We start from the raw sequence: 20,883 nt of genomic DNA on the forward strand, positions 1-20,883 counted from the left end.
TCTTTTTTTCCTCGTAATTTGACATTTCTGTTCATGTTTATTGCAGTTTCCAAAGCAGCTATCCCCATTGGGAACCAGATTTCAGCGGAAAGAGGTTCCTTTCCATTCTTGCAAATTTCCAACTCCAGAGTACTGAATCACAGCTGACTGATACTTCTCTCCCTCTTCAGCTTGTAAGACCTCGTGCCCCTAGACTAGACAACGACATGTTCTCACTGCTTATGCAGCCTGGATATGGATTTAAATGGCCATTATCCTGCAGCAGCAGTGTTCAGGAGCAAGTCCAATCTGGTCAGTTTAGGGAAGATATCTTATTTTGGGGAAATACGCTGGCACCAGATCAGCTATATTGGCTTGTTGACCGGTTTTATACCTCTCATTCTTGTCAAATTGGCTTTAGAAAAGCCACTGATCTTGAAGCTGGCAGCCAAGATAAAGGGGGTCATCCACCTTATCGTGTGGAATCGGCACACACTACTACGATGAGCAGCAGGATGCATCGAGAAGAAAGCACCATTGAGAGGGTAAACCTGCATGTTGGAGCGTCTGACCATGCAGCTTATGAGCAGCATTTGGACACCGACGTAAGTGTGGCAGGCCAGGCCTCGTCTCTCTCTTCAATGAGCAGGTTGCATCAAGAAGAAAATCTTGTCGACAGGGTAGAAGTCCACTTGGGAGCATCTGATCATGCAGTTCATGAGCACTTGAACACGCCAAAGAATGTGGTGTCGGGCCAGGCTTCTGTTTTTCCCAAGGGGGATGAGATGAGTCAGTGGTGGCTGCAGCACGGGCAATATTCAACGATGGCTCCTGGAAGCTTCTTAGAACCTCCTACGTATGGGGCTGGACATTTTGCTGGAAGCAGCTATGAATCCTCTCTGGATAGTGATGAGGAGCAGGAAAGAGCTTGGGATTTGATGCATTCCCGAGGGGCATATACTAGTAGCATCTTGGAAGAGAAGGTCTCTGATTTTGATCTTCCATTTGGGGATGTATATGATGTTCCTCAAGTTCTCAATGGAGGGAATGGAAACAGCGGCAGCCAATCATAGCAGAGCAAGCATTTAAAGCTGGTGGTCGTGATTTCACATCAATGTCTTCCTTGGATTTGGTCAGGTATCCACAAACCATTTTGGCAAAGAGTTGGAAGTCAAAATGGGAGGGTTATCTCTGCAGGCCTTTTTGTTCATAGAAATTCTTTTCGCTCCCCATGAAAGGCAGCAGGAGTGCATCTGAAAATACTCATATGCCTTTTGCATGAATGTATATTAACTGAAAATGGAGATATCAGGTGATCTGCAAAGCTTATCCAATCATTATATTTGATTATTATTGAAAGCCTGTACTCTGGGCTTCATTGCACCAATGTGTACAGAACTATTTGGTCTCCTGATCAGCCCTTCTTTGGGGCCTTATTTTTATGTCACCATGATTCAATGAAAAAGAATACCACATGTCTCTGTAGACGATCTGTTTTGCTTTTGGTGTAACGCACGTTTCAGGCTTTTGGCTCATCCAAGTGTCCACATGAAAAACTTCATTTTTTTTTTGGGTGGGTGGGGTTTTTGGAGGTGGAGGGGAGGAGTGATGATGAGAATCATGTAAATTTATCATGAGTTTCTTTATAGAAGCCATAAGTAAGCTAGAGCACTTTTAGGTTTGCAAGACTGCCCCCCATAGAGGTCCAATCAGAGAAATATCTTTAAATGACAATGTAAAGGTCATGCCAGTCTTGGAAAAAAGCCGAGGTACGTTTTGAGACCACAGAGGGTATTTAGCTTTAATCTTAAGAGAAGCTGGTTTACTGCTAGAAGCATCACAAAAAGTGTCATGGATGGTTCTAATTTTTTAGGTCTGCAATGGTATCATGAGAATACATAGTGCGGGTCAATCTAGTGCTGTAACAGTGTGTGAGCTTGAAAATGAGGTCCTGTACCGTTAATGTTAACAATGGCCTGACAGTTGGTCAGGGCTTCAACTCGCTTTCCTTGCGGTCTCTAACCACTCTTCTAAGACACAGTCCCATGCTCTATAATTTCTCTCTATATTTTGATACAGATTTATGCTTTCTCCAAACGTAGGACATATCTCATCTTTTGTATCCATAACAAAATCATCCTGAAATAATTAAAAAAGCAAAAGAATTGCCTCCTTTCATATTGAATCCGTACCCACATATTCAGGTGAGGCCAGTATTGATTAGTTTAATCAAAAGCTAAGGCTTAATCAAAAGCATCGGATCTTCACAATCTGTGTCATTTTGTCTCTCGAAACATTCGTATTCACGTCTCTCTCTCTCTCGTCATCACGGACTCGTAAGCATCAGATCTCTCAATGTTCACATTAACATTTCTCTCTCTCTATCTCTCGCGGGAAGGCACAAAGCCTGAGGGCCTTGGCTTCCAGGCCTGGGCTCACTAACTGCCTCAAACGACCAATCCAAGGCCAGGCTCACTAACCGTCACCTCTGCAAACTTGGGTACCAGATTTAGCATTTGATCTAGTGTTATATTCAGCTTCATTTTGCTGAGATCCTTCCATAGGTCATATTCTTCTTCAAGGTTGCTGCTCCTTAATTCCTGACTTGGCATTATTTGGCTTATGTTCATATTTCCTTCTTCCTTATTGGCTTCTTTTTCTCTTTTCTGACCTTCCCCTCTCAGTTCTTTTATTCATACTTGCTCGGGATTCTTTTCCGATTTCTTTTGCAGGGTGAGTTTTATACTCTGGGCTATTGTAGGTATACTCTGGGCTATTGTAGGCTCCATTTGGCACTCTTGCACCCCTTCTTGAGTCATCTTCACACTCCCTAACTAGTGGCTTTTGCATGTTGTAATGCCTTGTCTCTTACTCACCAGGCTTGTCCTATTCGAATTAGTGTCAACCTGCTCATTCAAGAGAGGGCTTTCCTGCACCGCCCGTACTGCTCCTTGTGACTTTGCACAAGCTTAATGATTTGTTCTCAGATCCTCTGCTATCCTACCCACTGTTCTGGCTTTTACTTTTCTTCCGGATCAGCATTCCTTCTTGTCACTGTCTTGATAGGTTCTTGTGGTGGCTTCTCTTGATGTGCTTCCTTATCCATTCATTCACTTTTACCATGTTTACTGCTATGTAAGCTCTTGCTAGGTTTGCTTCCCTTTGTGCTCTTTCTTCTTGCAGTTCTTGATGATGACATTGTCGCACGGAGCAATCAGTTTGTTTATGCCCAGGGACACTGCAGTAATAGCATATCAGCCCTGCTCCTCTTTGTCCAAATCTTCCACTTCCTCCTCTTCCGTAAGGTCTATTATTTTGAGGCCTAGTGGCGATTTGATTGATGGTTGGAATCTACTGTTGATGACGTTGTTGCCTTTCTACTACCCTTGGGTTCTTGTTCTAAGTGTTGTAAAAGCATGTATCGGTGATGTGGTTGTTCTTATTGCAAATGACACATGGTTGTTGGGTGGTTTTCATTTGACATTCTTCTTTCGTGTGGCGATTTGATTGATGGTTGGAATCTACTGTGTTGATGACGCTGTTGCCTTTCTACTACCCTTGGGTTCTTGTTCTAAGCGTTGTAAAAGCATGTATCGATGATGTGGTTGTTCTTATTGCAAATGACACATGGTTGTTGGGGTGGTTTTCATTTGACATTCTTCTTTCATGTGACCCTGGTTATTGCTCTTGGTGCACCAGACGTGCAGTCTCAATTTGGATCCTGTGTGTCCTCCAATAAGCTTGGGTAGGGCGTCCTTTAGTTCTTCCTGAACATCCACTCCTTGCTTCTTGTCTTTTCACTTCTGGGGTCTTCGTTCTTCGGCATCCAAGTCTTGAACTGGAGTTTGATTTCAAAGTGTCCACCAAAATTCGACTCAGAAGTTTCTTCCTTCTCTTTTCTTTTTCTTCTTGGGGTATTTCCTTGTCTGCCTCAAGATTCCTTTAGCCCTGGTTGCTCGTGCCACCACTTGTTCAAATGTAAGAGTCTTCAAATCATAGCAGGTTACTACCATCTACAGCTTCACCCTCAATCCTCTCAAAAACCACTAACTTAGTGTGGATGCTGTAGGTTTGTTGGGCTAGTCTAGATGTTTTAATAATGCTCTCAATTCTGCTGCAATGCTAACTCTCATTGGATATCTCTCTAGCACCAACGCCATCCATTAGTATAACCATCGCTTCATTTGGCCGCCGTTTGGCATTAGAAATGTACTACTGTATATGTTATGTGTGCAATCGTCACTTGTCTATGAAAGGCATGCCACATGATTAATTATGAAAATTGCACGCTTAGATTAAGTGTTTGCAAAAGCCTAGGCAGCCTTGGATTGCCACCATGGACCTATATTTTAAGTACGGCCAAGGTGTCAAGGGTTGGGGCTAAGATAAGGGTCAATTTATATTCTCACCATTCATCCTCTTATGCATAACTAATAGAGTGCTCTTCTTCTCTACTCTCTTGCTCTCTTGTGTCTTGCTTGCGTATTTTGATTTGAGCTCTTCTGTGCTCATTGCATGTGTGTGAGTATACGTATGTGTGTGAGAGAAAGATTCAGTGAGCCGAGGGTCGACCTACATTCGGAGTGCAGAGGCGGTGGCAGAGTGGAGCTCTCGAGTGCTCCTGCATGGTGATACAACCTACGAGGATCCCAATGTAAGATTCCTCCCCAGCCCCTCAAGACGTCCAGTTTCTTCCCCTATAATCAATTCCCTTTTCAGAATAATAAAAGATCTTGTTTCTACTTGTTTTGGCCTAGAGAGAAAAAATATTCTAGAGAGAGGTAACTCAGCTTAGATATTTTTGGATGGAAAAATATCCTTTCTTATTAAACTAAATTCCCTCGAAAGAGAAGTTTAAAAAGAAATTCCTAAGGTGCATTATTAGAAATAAATTATAATCTGCTCAAAAGGCCTTAGCCTAAGGGTCCAGATTTTCTAAAAATTTTAGATTAAGGTTTTGAGGGACCAATAAGATTAATCCAAATGTAGGGAGGAGATAAATTGAAGAAATAAAGAAAAACTCCCCAAAAATGAGTAAATACTTACATAAGATGAAGAGTGGACTAAGGACCAAGGAAAATAGTTAAAAAATTGATTTTTGACACCTCAAAACGGGGATTCCCCCTCATGAAGGAGGCACCTTTTTTCTCATCATTGCTTTCCATATTAAATCAATAAAATGAGATATTTCATCTCTCCTCTCTCCTCTCTCCTTCAAGTCTAGTTCCAACAAAAGCGGCCTATGAGTGAAGTGCTAGGTCACTTGCGAAGGATCCTAGAGGGTGCTGACCATACGGTGCTCGGGCTCTGGGTCGTCTCGCCGACGATACCCACGCGTGCGTCGTGGAAGATATTGGAACAAGGAGTAAGAGTTGTTTTCTGAATTCAGGCATGGATCTGGTTGATTGACCTTGCTGGTCCAGAACGGATGAGTCCATGGCTCTTTTATATGGATCCGTTGGTTGATCTTGCTGATCTTCATCAGCGGAGATTCCATTTTGATATGTAAATATATTGTCGAGTACCATGAGCTAGGAACCATCGAAAAGACCCCTGAGTGGACATGTGGTGAGCGTTCTGGTTGCCAATGATGCGATAGGTACACCGATGAAAGAATGTTTGGAAATAAGGATTCAACCAGAGATTTTGAGGATTATGATCAGTGACACAATGGTTTCGTTAAATGATTATTTTTAAAGATATCTGTTTCTATGAAAAAGGCAATTTCATATTGGGTGTGTAAGTGGTGTGACTAGTTTTAAGTTTGCATGAATATCCGGCTAGGGAGCCTGGGAACTCTTTTCCCTGGTACCCAGGACAAAACCTAACCAAATTCTTAATTGGATCCCATCACTACAGTGGTTAGGCGGTGGGCTAACCCATGGGACTCGATGGGGTTAGGTTGGACTGATGGATCCCTAAATTTAGACTCAATTATGTTATGGTACGATAGATGAAGTAAATCCCGGACAAAAATTATTCTATGGAAAAGAATCAACGGCTGTGCCTCTCAATGAGAAAAAAAGCGTTGGTCTCTATGATCCAAGTGCAATCTTTTCCTGATCTGACTATGGGACTTATGGGTTCAATCACTTCAGTTAGTTAAGACTTTTTGACTACATTAGAGAAAATTTATCTTGGAGGAATCGCTCGTGCTTTCCGGGCAATGGGAAGTTTTTCCGGGTTCGGTTTTGGAAGAACAAATGGATTAGTCTCTTGTCCGGATATCTGTGGGGCGAGGCCCCGAGTGAGGGACCTTGGCCCGTGCAGGAAGTGCTCGCGCTGTGGGGACAGGGACCTTACAGCACAAGAATTCATGAGATGAGTGACACATCTTGCCCATGTGTTTGTGAGCTAGGTCATGGAACATTGGCTTCTTGATTGAGCTGTTTTATGCTCTCGAGTGTGGTTGGGCAAAGCCCCATGACAAGTGGTTGATTCTTGCATCTTTACCATGGGCGCAAGGGCCTTCCGTAAGTGGTGCCACTATCGGGGAATAGCCACACCCCATAGCCATAGTGCATCTTGAATGCTTGTGAGGTTCATTTTTGTGAAAATTCTTTTTTTTTTCCAAGAAAGGAACATAAGAAAAATTTGAGAATTTTTTCTATTTTGGTGCACTATTTATGTTTCTTATTGCATTTTGTTGTTATATTTACAAATCTGTGTTTAGTTTTGGTCAATTTCTACAAAAACCGTGTTTTTGAATTTTGTCATTTCATGTTTTAGTTGATTTCTGCATTTTTAAGTTTTTTTTTTGTGTTTTTTTAATTTCAAAAATGAAAACAGTAAATTGGGCACGAAATTGAATTAATCTAGGTAAACAAATCTCAAAATCGATTTTCGGGGAGAAAATGGGATTGAAATAGAAATTCGGGGAGGATTTGCAAGGCAGATTAAATTCCACGTTATGTAGTTTTTGCATTATTGCAATTAAGGCAAATTAAGTTTAGCTTAATCCACTTATAATTTGGACGACTAGGTGTTAGACTTGATTGGTTAACTACATTTAATGTGTAGGCTTTTAGGCCACTAGCCAAAAAACTCCAAAATCCTGTCAATACCCATTTTTGCGTAAGTTTTGAGTGGCTGGATGCGTTTAACTCTTTTTCGATAGTAGACGTAAATCGTAAACTAGAAATCGTAAACCAAAAACAAAAAGTAGAAAAGGTAAAAAAGTAAAAATCAAAAAAATAATTAAAAGAGGAAAAGTAAAAGGCAAAAGGCAAAAGGTTCGAGGACAATATAGATTTTGTTTAAAAAAAAAAGTACATGCACAAGTTTGCCTATTATATGTTTTAGGCTGTTGTGATCATTTTGGTACACTTGATACAAAACCGAAAAATTTTACAATTTTCCATAAGGGACCCAGCTATAGAAAACCCTCTGGTCAGCCCAAAAAAGGGCATGCATAACCCTTTCCAAAGTGTCTAGAACTGTCTGAAGCCCACTTTGGACAAGTTTCTCTAACACCCAATTTTTTTTAAAATTAATTAATAAGAAAATTGGCCATCCAACTTTGTCCCTGATCAGCTTTAAGTCACATGCGCCTACGATCTAGGTGTGTATTAGATGCCTATTTAGACAATAGTGCATCTATCGAGCTAGATGCATACCAGCCTACACTAGGCTCAGGACCTTTCGATTGGAACCCAGTAGGGGCTAGTGATACTTCATTTGATTTTGAGTCAATGGAAGGATCCCTTGTCCTAAAAAGTGAGAACCCTAACCAGGCCTCATCAGTCCAGCCAGCTATCACTCTTTTTGACTGCATAGCTAGCTATGTCAAAGGTTTGGCCCCAACCGTTACCTCTAAACCAAATCTTACTACATACTGACCACGTGATGTAGGAGTTGAGGTAAACTCCAGAGAGACATGTGGGGTAGTGTTATCGTTACAAGCAGCAGGGAGGAGCGTTCACATTGATATTCTTGTCCATATAGCTCTTGTTGTACCTGCTGCAAACTGTGACCATTGAACCACCTGCACAAGTGCTTATGCCCCAATGGTAGAACACTAAAAGAAGTGTAGGAAGTATAGGCACTAATCTAGGCTACTAGAGCACAGGAAGAAGAGACTTTGCAAGTGTCATAGCCAACGATTAGCAACCCAATTAACTCAATATGTCTAAAACGAGTCCCAATTTAGGACTGCACAAGTATTGCTTGATAGTCTTGACACAAGCAATAATATTACATCTATCTCGAGGAAAGAGCTATGCTTGCAAATCTTGGATCAACGTCTTCAGATGATTGGGAGTATGACACATCAACAGAGACTCTTGTGGATTTCGATAAAGGCCAAGTGTTAAAACCCTAAGATCTCTTTAGATAATTGTTATGCATAAACATGCATAAAGCAAGCATAAACTCATCCATACGACTACCCCCGAGCCCAAGGGATGCACACATGAAATATAATGAAATACATCATACGTTTACCTTGATGTCTCATACCATTAAGAGGTATAACTTCAATCCAATAACATGTAGCTATAGTGTGAAATGGTAGGTGAGTAGATATGATCCTCTACACAAGAGACCATAGCCTAAGCCTCCAAGCCTTCAAGCCTCCAAGCCCCCTTGATGTGTCCCATGCCCCTATTATATAGGAGGGCCCTCAAGTGACTCTTGACTCTCCATTTCCCATGTGTGACCCTTGGATGCCTGACCCTAACCTTAACCCTTAAGGTTAGTCCTAACCCATGCTCCACTAGAGCTTGTTCCCATGCTCCCATGCTCACAAGCCTAATGTGGGTTAGCCTCCTGTATATGCACACATAATGTGCATATAACATACTTCCCCTCTCTCAAAACATTGCACTCTTGCAATGAAAAGAAGGAGAACTGCGCTGAACAATCTCAACCGACTCCTAAGTCAAATCCTCTATTTTCCTATCTTTCCACCTAATTTTAACCTCAGGGATTAGTCAACTACAAAGTTTCCTTTCCCTGAATTCAAGTACCTTATCAGGTTCATGTGGAACATAGGATAATTCTTTGACTTCAACGAGTTCTTGAGGAGTAACTGTGCTATCCTCACCTCCCAGTTTCCCTTTCAATTTATTGATATGAAAGACTGGATGAACTCTAACAATTGGAGGTAGTTTTAGCTCATACGCAACCGTGCCAATCTGACATATAAATCGAAATGGACCACAATATAGAGATAAATTCGAGCATTTTCCTTTTGAAAAAGTTTGAAAATCTTTAGGAACTTTTAAATAAACCAACGCTCCTGGTTCAAAAGACCAAATTGAGCGTCCTCTATTAGCATAGAACTGTGCCCTATCCTGAGCACTCTTGATAGAATCCCGAGCTTCACTCAGCATTTCTTGCATATCACCCAAGAAATCCTTCGATGTACTTAAGACTGACATCAATAGGTGCCCTGGGTTGATACCCATACATAAGCATGAACGGACTAAACCAATAGCCGTATATTTAAAACTGTTATAGGCAAATTCCATCATTTAAATATATTTTTTCCAATTTGATGCTTTTCCAGAGACATATGTACGAAGCATATCCTCTACAATCTGATTCATACGCTCTGTTTGCCCATCAGACTGCGCGGATGATCATAGGAATTCATACTCAAAGTAATTTCCTCGTTGTAAACCATTCGGAATAAAGTAGAAAAACATGGCATTATAATAGCAGGAACCAGGGATTCATCAGTGCCCCAACGTACCCACATTTGCACATGGAATTATCGACGTCCCGAGTTATCCATATCAACATAGAGAGTCATCAATGTCTCGATGAGTCACATATGTTCATCCGTAAACCTATTAGGTAGACTGTATAAATCACCTAAAGGATGAAACTAATGCCAATAAAGGAAGAATCCAAAATTCCTTAATCTGAACACAACAAGATAAACTCGTTGAACTTGAACTTTAAAGAAAGAGATTTTAGCAAGTGAATATGTTGACGAGATTATCCTCATCAAAACATGCAGGCTATAGATAAAAGAAGTTTATCTAGAGAATGCCCACACCATAACTTCTAGTGAATTTAGAAAATGAGATTGTCTTTGAATGTTGAGGTCAACATGCTAAGTGTGATGTAAGCAAAGCAACAATCTTGAGCCCAAATTATCCCATAAGATAATATATATGAGGGATCTCTAACGTCCCATACCACCATGATACCACCCATACATACCTTATTAATTTGAAACTCCCTAGTATGCCGTCTAGGAAATATGAATAAAATCCTGTATAAAAGGAATAAGATGGCCTTATCCCTAGACTTTCACATACTAAAATCTGTCTCTATATTCCTGAGACCACCACATCAAGGAATAACTCTTTTCGAGTACATCATTAGAAAAGAATTTTGAATTATTAGTGCCTTTCTAATGATAACTACCCAAAAAACACAGTAAATCTAGGGTAGAGAAATAACTCACCTATATACATAAACAACTAGGTATCCGAGTTGGAATATGTACAAAAGTACTCCAAAATTAAGTATAAAAAACGAAGGCAAATGCTACCTTTAAAGCACATGATATTATCCAAAAGATCAAAAGATGCTTATAAAACCATGGATAAAAGCATAGAAGCTTCTCGAATCCATGAAAACATAGTTGATCATAAAAATCAATGCATACCATCTAATGGTCATTAATCATGCCAAAAGAAGCATTAAAATTGGTGGCCAACTCATCAATCCGGTGTATATGAACGTGGTGTCGTTTAAGCAAAACTCCAAAGTAAGCAAGTGAAACACATGTGTGTAGCACTCATTAAAAAACCCCTAGATACAAGTGATCTAGGTAGAACCTGATGAGTCCACATAAAACTTGAAAAACATCCAATAAAATCCACCAAAACAAACCGATCAACTAACCCATGATAGAATTTGTCTTAAGCTTAAGCAATTAAGCACAAACCACACTTAAACAAGTGCAAAATAAATTATCATGGAAAAGTGTCAAAGGTGAAACACACTTTGAACGCAGATTATAGCCATCAAAAGTATGGAATATGTCCAAAAACAATGGCTAAACAATGGTAAAAAATCATGAAAACATCGTTTAAAATTAATCCAAACAAAAATAACTACTAATACGAGGTACAATCCTATTAATAATATGTGAATAACCCACATCTATCTAATGTCAATATGTGAAAACGTACTTCAACATTAAATAAACCTCAAAAATATTAAAAACTCAAGAAAAACAATTACCATGATTTTTTTCTAATTTTTTCTAATTTTTTCTAATTTTATAGAGCCTCAAAATACGATAATTTTGAATTCCACCAAACCTATCTTATAGCATTCCAAATCTATATTTTTCTAGAAAATTTTTAGCAATTAGATTTACCAAAATACCATTGATATTTTAAAAATATCAAATTTTTAGGATTTTTAAAAATAATTTCTATAATATTCCTAGTTTTTCGTGAGAATCCCATCGTTCACGAAATTTCCAATTTCGCCCGACAATTCTCAAATCCAATGAAAATTTACAATTTAAATGGATTTTCTAATTTTTTGGTCAAAAAATATATTTTAAAGGAATTTGAATGGTCACGGGCTCCCGAAATGGACACACCACATGCCAAACACCAATCCCACATTTTTCAGAAATTTAAAATAACCTTTGTCTAATTTTTCACTAATTTTAAAGATTTTTTTTAAAATTTTTAATTTACCCTCGAGCGCATTAGAATATGAACGGTCACAAAATTTTGGAATCCCAATGGTTTTCTCGGAATACGAAAAGCCAACAGTTTTAGGAAAACGAGAAGACAAAAAAACCGGAATGTGAAAGGTCAAAAGTTTTCGGAATACGGAAGGTCAAAAGATTTCCCGGAATTCGGAAAGCCAAAAGGTTTCGAGAAAGCGGAAAGCCAAAAGGTTTCCTGGAAGATGAAAAGCCAAAAGGCACCAAGAAAATTTTTTCAGAGAATTTTCTTAGGGGGGGATTTTTGCCTGCGGACTGTAGCGCAGCCCCCCCCTCCCGCGCGCGCGAAATGCAGAGTGAGAGAGATGATGAAATCATCTATCCACACTCTTCTCTCCTCTCCATCTTCTCCACTCAATTCACTCTTCAGCCCCTCCTTCTCTCTCTGTTAACAGAGAGGTTAACTTTAATTAATCTTTTTAATCATAATTATGATTAACATTAATAAAATGTTTTTTAAAGAGGTAATTATACACGTGAGAGGAAAATAGAAGGAAAATTCAGAATTGAGAGATGAAGAGGGTCCCACGCACATGGGAGAGCATTCAATGCATCAACATACTGCATTTCAGCAGAAATTTGATGGCATACCCACGGAAAAACCCGTAAAAATGTATAAAAAATATATTTTTAACCATAAAAATGCTCAAATAAATTCTAAAAATTTAGAAAAAAATTCTTAAAAATTTTAGAAATTTAGGAAATCCATTCTACCAAAAATATCCATAGTAAAAATATGTGGTATTTTTGTAAAAATTTCCATTAATGCTTATTTTAAACCACAAAAAATAGAGAAAAATAGCATTAAACTCACGAAATTTTCTCGCAACGTCGATTAGTCCATTGAATAGTAGTAACATGCGTTCCAATCGCCATATTGACGATCCACGTGCAAATCATCAACATAAATCAATAAAATAATATTTTTATTAGTAAAAATTAAAATTTACTTAAAAAAACCAAAAATTACAAGAAGAAAGAAAAATAGCAACAATTAACTAGAGATTGCTATGATATCATTGTTAAAATCCTAAGATCTCTCTAGATAATTGTTATGCATAAACATGCATAAATCAAGCATAAACTCATCCACCTAAGTGGCCCAAGGGACGCACACATGAAATATAATGAAATACATCATACCTTTACCTTGATGTCCCATACCATCAAGAGGTATAACTCCAATCCAATAGCATGTAGCTATAGTGTGAAATGGTAGGTGAGTAGATATGATTCTCTACACAAGAGATCATAGCCTAAGCCTCCAAGCCTTCAAGCCTCCACAAGCCCCCTTGAGTGTGCCCCATGCGCCTATTATATAGGAAGGCCCTCAAGTAACTCTTGACTCTCCATTTCTCATGTGACCCTTAGATGCCTAACCCTAATCTTAACCCTTAAGATTAGTCCTAATCCATGCTCCACTAGAGCTTGTTCCCATGCTCCCATGCTCACAAGCCTAATGTGGGTTAGCCTCCTAGTATATGCACACATAATGTGCATATAACACCAAGCTTATGGTGTTAGTTGGGAAGGGATTGTTCAATCAATATCTGGGGCCACAATAAAGGAGGAATGATTGTAGGGTATCTGCGATTGCATATATAGGATCATTGAACATAAAAGGATCCAAGGCCTATGACGCAAGTTGGGACATTGTAAACAAGAATGCCCACCATAGGGAGTGAAATGGTAGCACCTCATGTGAGTCCAATGGATCCTACTTTTGTAGTATCCCCTGGCTATACCATGGACCAATCCACATCTTTGAACCCACAAAGCCATGCAAGGACTCAAGAGAATACTAGCATGTGCTTCATCTTCTTAGATCCTAGAGTTGTTCCCACCCAAGCCACTGCTAAAACATTGCCTCATCTAGTGGTAAGGACAACACTACCAACTATGGCACTTATGATGACTGATGCATTATCACCTTAGAGTCACATGCCCACGGTTACCACCATGGTAGCCACCACCACTTCATAGATGGACCCCTTGCACCTGCCATATCTAGTATTTCTATTCCTAGAGGTGTCACATCTCATTCTAGTGCACCTATGAAAACACTCTTTCCCTAGAGTGAGTGTGCCACCAACTCTGGCTGCTGCAATACCGACTGCACTTCATGTCCACATGACTAAAGCACACCTATTGGGGTGCCAGTAGTAGGCATACCTTATGTAGCATATCTACCCCCACCAAGGTTTAGACCAATGCATTCTCATGCAGTGCCACGTGTTGCACCTCCACCTTCTTCTATCATTTCTCATGTTATGCCAACACCAGATCTACCCACAGACCCAATTGCTTTTGCACATGCCCTGGAAAGAGCGGTAGGCAGAGAGCATAGTGCCTATTGTTTGTGAGAGATGGTGGTCGACACAGTGATGGAAAGGCTTCCCAGATAGCCAAGCTAACTCATAAATTCACCGAAGATGGTGATCCTAGGAGACATTTGGAGGTATTTGATCAAGTGTGAGGTGTTGGGAAAATGAAATAAGATTTCCAAGACGGGAAGGCTGGGGATTGGTATAGAACTCTCAAGATCGAGGAACGCTTTGTTGAAACTATGGATCAAGCTCTCCTAATGACCCGACATTGACCTAATCATTAACTATTCTTACACTAATGACAACATTAATCTAAGGTGGATAGAAATGAAGAGATACGTGCAACCAAGTGATATTCTTCATTGCTTGAAATGTCTCCCTTCTATATGAGGAGAGTACAATTTGGCTTTTCTCTTGCATGATGTGGGATAATTCTCAACTCTTACCTCTAGCTCACATGTCACCTCAAATCTTAACACCCCCTCTTGATGGTGACTTGACCTATCTTTTAAGGCCTAGAGGTCATCTCTAAGAGTGAGGTCCCCCCCTTGATAGAGACTTGAGCTATCTTTGAGGTCTAGAGGTCTCTTCTAAGACTAGGGTTACAAGATGGTTTCTTTCTACATTCCCTAGTGTGCTATGAGAAACTTTGGCCCATGTGCTACTTTGGCACTTCCCCCCCTTAATGCTACTTTGAATAACCACGCAAACTCCAACATGCCAATTGGCTTAAACGACTAACAAGGAAAAAAATTGAAAAAAAATCACTACAACTCGATAGGGAGACATCTAACACATTCAATCCCCCACATCACGTTGTACGGAATCCACAATCAAGGAAACTCCAACATGCAAAATTGGCTTAAATGACTGAAAAGGAAAACTTTTTGGATAAAAATCACTACAACACAATAGACAGACATCCAACTCATTCAATCCCCCACATCGTGTTGTACTAAATTCACAATCAAGGAAACTCCAATACACAAAATTGGCTCAAATGATAAACAAGGAAAACTTTTTAGATAAAAATCACTACAACAATGTGATACACAGGTATCCAACACATTTAATCCCCCACATCGCGTTGTACTAAATTCACAAGGAAACTCCAACACGTAAAATTGGCTCAAAGGATTAACAAGGGAAACTTTTTGGAAAAAAAATCACTACAATGTAATAGGCATACATCCAACACATTAAATCCCCCACATCGCGTTGTCCTAAATTCACAAATCAAGGAAACTCCAATGCACAAAATCGACTCAAATGACAAACAAGGAAAATTTTTTGAATAAAAATCACTACAACAATGTGATAGGCAAGCATCCAACACATTCAATGCCCCATATCACATTGTACTAAATTCACAATTAAGAAAACTCCAACATGCATAATGATGCTTCTACACATGTTAAACACCTATTTAACAAGTACGTGTACCAAATCAGAAGGGAGAACCTATAAGTGTGCAGGGCACTATCCTTGCATTGTAGTGATCGTACTAGTGGAAGAGCGGCGTTGTGGAGTCTCCAAAAGTATGTAAGAAATCACCTTATTTAATACAACGTGATAGGGGATGTTGAACAAGAATGCAAAGATCGAGCCACGTTGTTATGAATCGGATATGTGACCTATTAAACATTAGATTGAGAAATAAAAACCTACTCGTCAGTAAAAATGGCATCCATAAGATTGAGTAAATGGATGGCGTAGATGACGAAGAGTTGACCACACTGATGAAGATAAGCAAAAATATGACATGCTATTTTAGAAGAGCTCACATCCACTAAATTTGATGGTTTAGGGTATAACAAAAGAGGCCATACCTTAAGTATGTGTGATGCGGTATGATGACATCCGCAAGCAATGACGTTAGGTGCATGTTGCATGCAATGATGAATGATATTGAATGCATGAGTGACAAGTGTCCATTACACATGTGAAATAGAATGTGGGCAGTCGCCAATGTATGCCTACCACATGTAAAAGCCCTTTCATAACAAGGGATAAAGCATTCCCACATGCATTATTTATAGCATGACTTTTAGAAACTCTTGGCTTTTTTTTTTGTGCAACTATTTTTTATACTCTTGCTATTTTGCGCGACCGGTGGTGGCACTTTTCCTATCCTACGGAACTCTACAACTAATCGGCAGCCCATAGTTACATTCTCATGAAAAATTATAGTATCACAAGCTTGTTAGTGCTTGTTGCATATTTGTGCAATATATATATCAATTTAGTACAACATGATATAAGGCTTCACTCGCCAACATCCACCCTAAATCATGCTATATGGACTTGCAATATACAAGTTCAGTATAGTGCAAATATGGAACCCTACGCCAATCGTCGTGTTTTAATGAAAAATTATAGTATCCCGAGCTTTAAAGCCGGTAGTGATTGTTGCATATTTGCACAACATGGACCTTGTATATTGCAATTTTATACAATGCAATATAAGGCTTGACTCGCTATAACATCCACCCTAAATTGTGCCATACTGACTTACAATATACAAGGTTAGTATGGCGTGAATATGGATCCCTACAGCCAATCGTGGACCCATAGTCACGTTGTAATGAAAAAATAGAATATCGCGAGCTTTTAAAGCCGGTTGTTAGTGGTTGTTATTGCATATTTGTGCAACATAGACCTTGTATATTGAAATTCAGTGCAACATGATATAAGGCTTCACTCACCACCATCCACCCTGAATCACGCTCTATGGACTTGCAATATACAAGGCCAGTATAGTGCAAATATGGAACCCTATCACCGATCACCGCCTTGTAATGAAAAACTGTAGTATCGCGAGATTTTAAAGCCAATTTTTAGTGGTTGTTACATATTTATGCAACATATATACCACCACATGAGTAATTGCCTCAATGCACTGACTTTATGGATTCCACTGCCATGCAAGGTGGACTTCTAAAATCCACAACGAGCTTGCCAATGTGAGTGCTCCATGCCTTGCAAGGGTAGACCAGATAGCTAAGCTTCTCTATTTTTCAAAATAGGGACCTTAGCCTCCAAAATGTGCTAGAATAAAAATGACAACAACATATGCACATTGGTTATTTTTAATATGACAACAGCCAATGTAAGTGATCCATGCCTTGAAAGGGTAGACTAGATAGCTAAGCGTATCTATTTGCAAAGTAGGGACCATGAGCCTTCAAAATGTGCTGGAATAAAAATGACAACAGCATATGCACATTGGTTTTTTAATAACACAAGAACATACAAAATTGGAGATCTTACCATATAATGTGTTATGCTACTTGATATACATGCTTCCACCATGTACTTGTAAAATGTGGTTATAGCTTTTTTAAAGTCATTGTCATCTTCTTCATTGAATGTCATTTTCTATAGAAGTGTAGCAACCTTATCAAAGGCAATCCAAACATTAGCCTTTGCAATTTTAGTCTCGGCATCATTACTACTTCTAGGACAACCATGTGTAACTTCATCCATGCCCCATACTTCCGTGATTCGACAAACTAATAAATGGCCTTCATTGTTCTTTGGTGGTGAAAAAAAATTTCTAGCCTTGACTTCACCGCGCCGATACTTGGTTTGCACGGCACATTCCCTCTTGCACCTGATCTCTTCTCATCTTTGTTGATTTCCACTTTCCCTTTGTGTAGACCCATGCATGAAAGAACCTCCTCCACTCTCTTACACACTACTTGGGTTTCTGACATTGGTTACATCTTATATACAAAACACACACACACACACACACACACAAACACACACACACAACCAAATTTTCCACAATTCTGCAAATGGCATGTAGTGTACAAGGATGAACTCGTGTGCTAAAGGAATGTCAAGTATAGGGTCCCACTGTTGTTTTCCATCGCATAGAATTGATCACGAGTCAATGTACCATTTGTTCCAGTATGCATATTCCATGACTTTTTTCTTCTCTTAACCCTATTCGTTGAGCTCATGTAATACAAACAAGCGAACTCAACATTTGCAACATTCAAGACACCAAACATGCACTTTAGTGTCTTTAGTGTTGGAATTAGGGTTGCAGGAATGCACACACAACTTCAAGAAGATGAGGAAGCTTGAGCACAACACAGTAGTGTATTATGAGTGCCAAAAATGAAAAGATTACAAGCCCTAGAAGATAATGGGCGTATATACAATGCACGGGGGAAAAAACCTCCTAGTGAGGGAAAAAGTGCCCCGGCGGTCCTAAGTGTGTTCACACACATCACTACTATAATATGGTAACAAATCCCCCCTGGAGTGATGCGGTGAACAAGAGCTAGCACTCATGTATAGGGAAGTGTCTAGCTATGTGGACGAATCCACAAAAGGGAGTAAGCCCAAAGCTTTGCGAAAAGCTTCGAACTTCTCACGAGGCAGAGCCTTTGTGAAAAGGTCTGCAAGGTTATCCTGTGTTGGCACATAAGCCAAACTGATCTCTCCTGCAGAGAGTCTCTCCCTGACATAATGGTAGTGCACCTCAATGTGCTTCGTACGAGCATGGAACACTGGGTTCCGCGCAACTGCCAATGCGCTCTGACTGTCAGTGAAGATGGTGGTGGCAGATGGCTGCCCAACACCCAAATCAGCCATAAGGCGTCTGAGCCACACACACTCAACCGTAGCTGTGAAAGCTGCCCTGTACTCATCTTCACAACTAGAAGTGGCCACAGTAGGCTGCTTCTTGCTCAACCATGATATGCATGAGCTTCCAAGCATGAAGCAAAAACCACTCGTGGACACGCGTGTGTCATAACAACCAGCCCAGTCAGAATCTGAAAAAACATGTAAATCTGGCGGCAATGATCCCCCCTTGGGATAAAACAACCCAAGATGCCGAGTACCACTCAAATAGCGAAAGATACGCTTCACTGCCTGCCAATGCTTAATGCCTGGGCTATGCATAAATCTGCTCACCTGTGAGACTGCAAACTGAATGTCTGGCCTCGTAATGCATACATAAATGAGGCAACCAACAGCTGTCTGATAGAGTGTGACATCAAAGTGATCTCCAGCATCATGAAGACTCAACTTCAAACCTGTCTCCATTGGAGTAGCAATAGGCTTGCAGTCTTCAAGGCCAAATCTCCGCAACAATGTTTCAATATACTTTGTCTGACACAAAGCAATACCTCCATCACACTGCTTAAATTGTATCCCCAAATAATGATGCAAATGCCCCAAATCTGACATCTCAAAAGAGGCATTCAAATCAGCCTTAAAATCAGCAATATGACTCTCATTTGGTCCTGTGAGCAGCATGTCATCGACATAGAGAGCAATGATTAGATGTACACCATCCACACGTTTAATATACAAAGTGCTTTCTGTTGGACTATTCTGAAACCCATGTGCAGTCAAATATGCATGTATTTTTTCATACCAAGCTCGTGGAGCTTGCTTTAAACCATATAAAGCCTTTTTTAACCTGCACACTTTGTTTTCCCGCCCTCTTTGAACAAAACCACGAGGCTGCGATACATACACCTCCTCATGCAAATCTCCATTTAAGAACGCAGTCTTTATGTCCAGCTGATGTACATTCCAACCATTATGAGCTGCTAATGCACAGATGCTACGAACAGTGGTCATACGACATGTGGGAGCAAAAGTCTCATCAAAATCAATGCCCTTCTCTTGAGCATAACCTTTTGCAACAAGCCTAGCCTTATGGCGATCCACTGTGCCATCAGGCTTACGCTTCAATTTGTATACCCACTTAGTGCCAATGGCCTTCTTGCCAGGGGGCAAGTCACATAAAGACCATGTACTATTCTTCATAATAGCATCGTATTCTGCTTGCATAGCAGCCATCCAATTTTCTGAACTTTGTGCCTCATCAAATGAAACAGGCTCACTTTCATCGCACATACTAGAAACAGCCAATGCATAACAATCTGACGCATAAGAGGCACCATGAGAGCCAGAACGAGTGCGACTAGACAAAGGGGCATCCAACTTGCTGTCACGCAAAGTCTGCACCAGCCATCTAGGCATGTTCCTAGAGCCCTCAATCTCTTGTCTCTCATCCTCAAGTGCATCATGCACATCTGCATCAGATATAGGCTGATCTGTGCCATCATTTAAAACCTGCATAGGCTGAAAAACTGCCTCATGAGGTATTGCACTTGACTGTGCACCACTGAAAAGAGGCAACAATGTATCATAGACATCACGTGAGCTGATATCTGTCTCCTTAGTACATGAAACCAAGGGCTGAACTGCATCTTCCACAAATACAACATCACGGCTAACCAAAATGCGCTTTGTCTGTGGATGATACAAACGATAGCCTTTGCTCTCAGCACTATATCCAACAAAAATACATTTGACAGCTTTGTCATCCAATTTTCTGCGATGTTGCACAGGCACTAATGCATATGCCAGGCAACCAAAAACACGTAAATGGCCAACAGATGGCTTGCGGCTATGCCAAGCCTCATATGGAGTGACAACCTGTAATGCTTTGGTGGGACACCTGTTTAGTACATAAGTGGCACACATGACAGCCTCAAGCCAAAAACCATGTGGTAGACTTTGACTCTTAACCATACATCTTGCCATTTCCATGAGAGACCTGTTTTTTCTCTCAGCCACACCATTTTGCTGTGGTGTATACGGCACTGTACATTGGTGTTTTATCCCACGCTCAGCCAGAAATGCATTAAATTCTGAAGACATATACTCCCCCCCTCGATCTGAACGGAGGGTGCCCATCTTACTTTCTGACACATTTTCAGCCATAACCAAAAACTGTTTGAAGCACAAAAACACTTCGGACTTTGCCTTCAAAGGATATACCCATGCATGCCTGGTAAAATCATCAATGAAAGTCACGAAGTAAAGGTAGTTTCCAAA

General features: G+C 40.1%; 1 protein-coding gene across 1 annotated transcript in view; it reads left to right on the plus strand.

Annotated features, from left to right (window-relative positions):
- LOC147610703 (autophagy-related protein 9-like) overlaps window positions 1–1,464 on the plus strand; it is a 32,540-nt gene extending 31,076 nt beyond the window's left edge. Inside the window, exon 10 of the mRNA XM_086785164.1 lies at window positions 47–1,464. Coding sequence (XP_086641290.1) covers window positions 47–1,052 — 1,006 coding nt within the window. The 3' untranslated portion in view covers window positions 1,053–1,464. The remainder of the gene's footprint in view (window positions 1–46) is intronic.
- The last annotated feature ends 19,419 nt before the right edge of the window (window positions 1,465–20,883 follow it).

The sequence above is a fragment of the Cibotium barometz genome, chromosome 48 (assembly GCF_041138505.1).
Source record: "Cibotium barometz isolate CiBa-2024 chromosome 48, ASM4113850v1, whole genome shotgun sequence".
Lineage (NCBI taxonomy): Eukaryota > Viridiplantae > Streptophyta > Polypodiopsida > Cyatheales > Cibotiaceae > Cibotium > Cibotium barometz.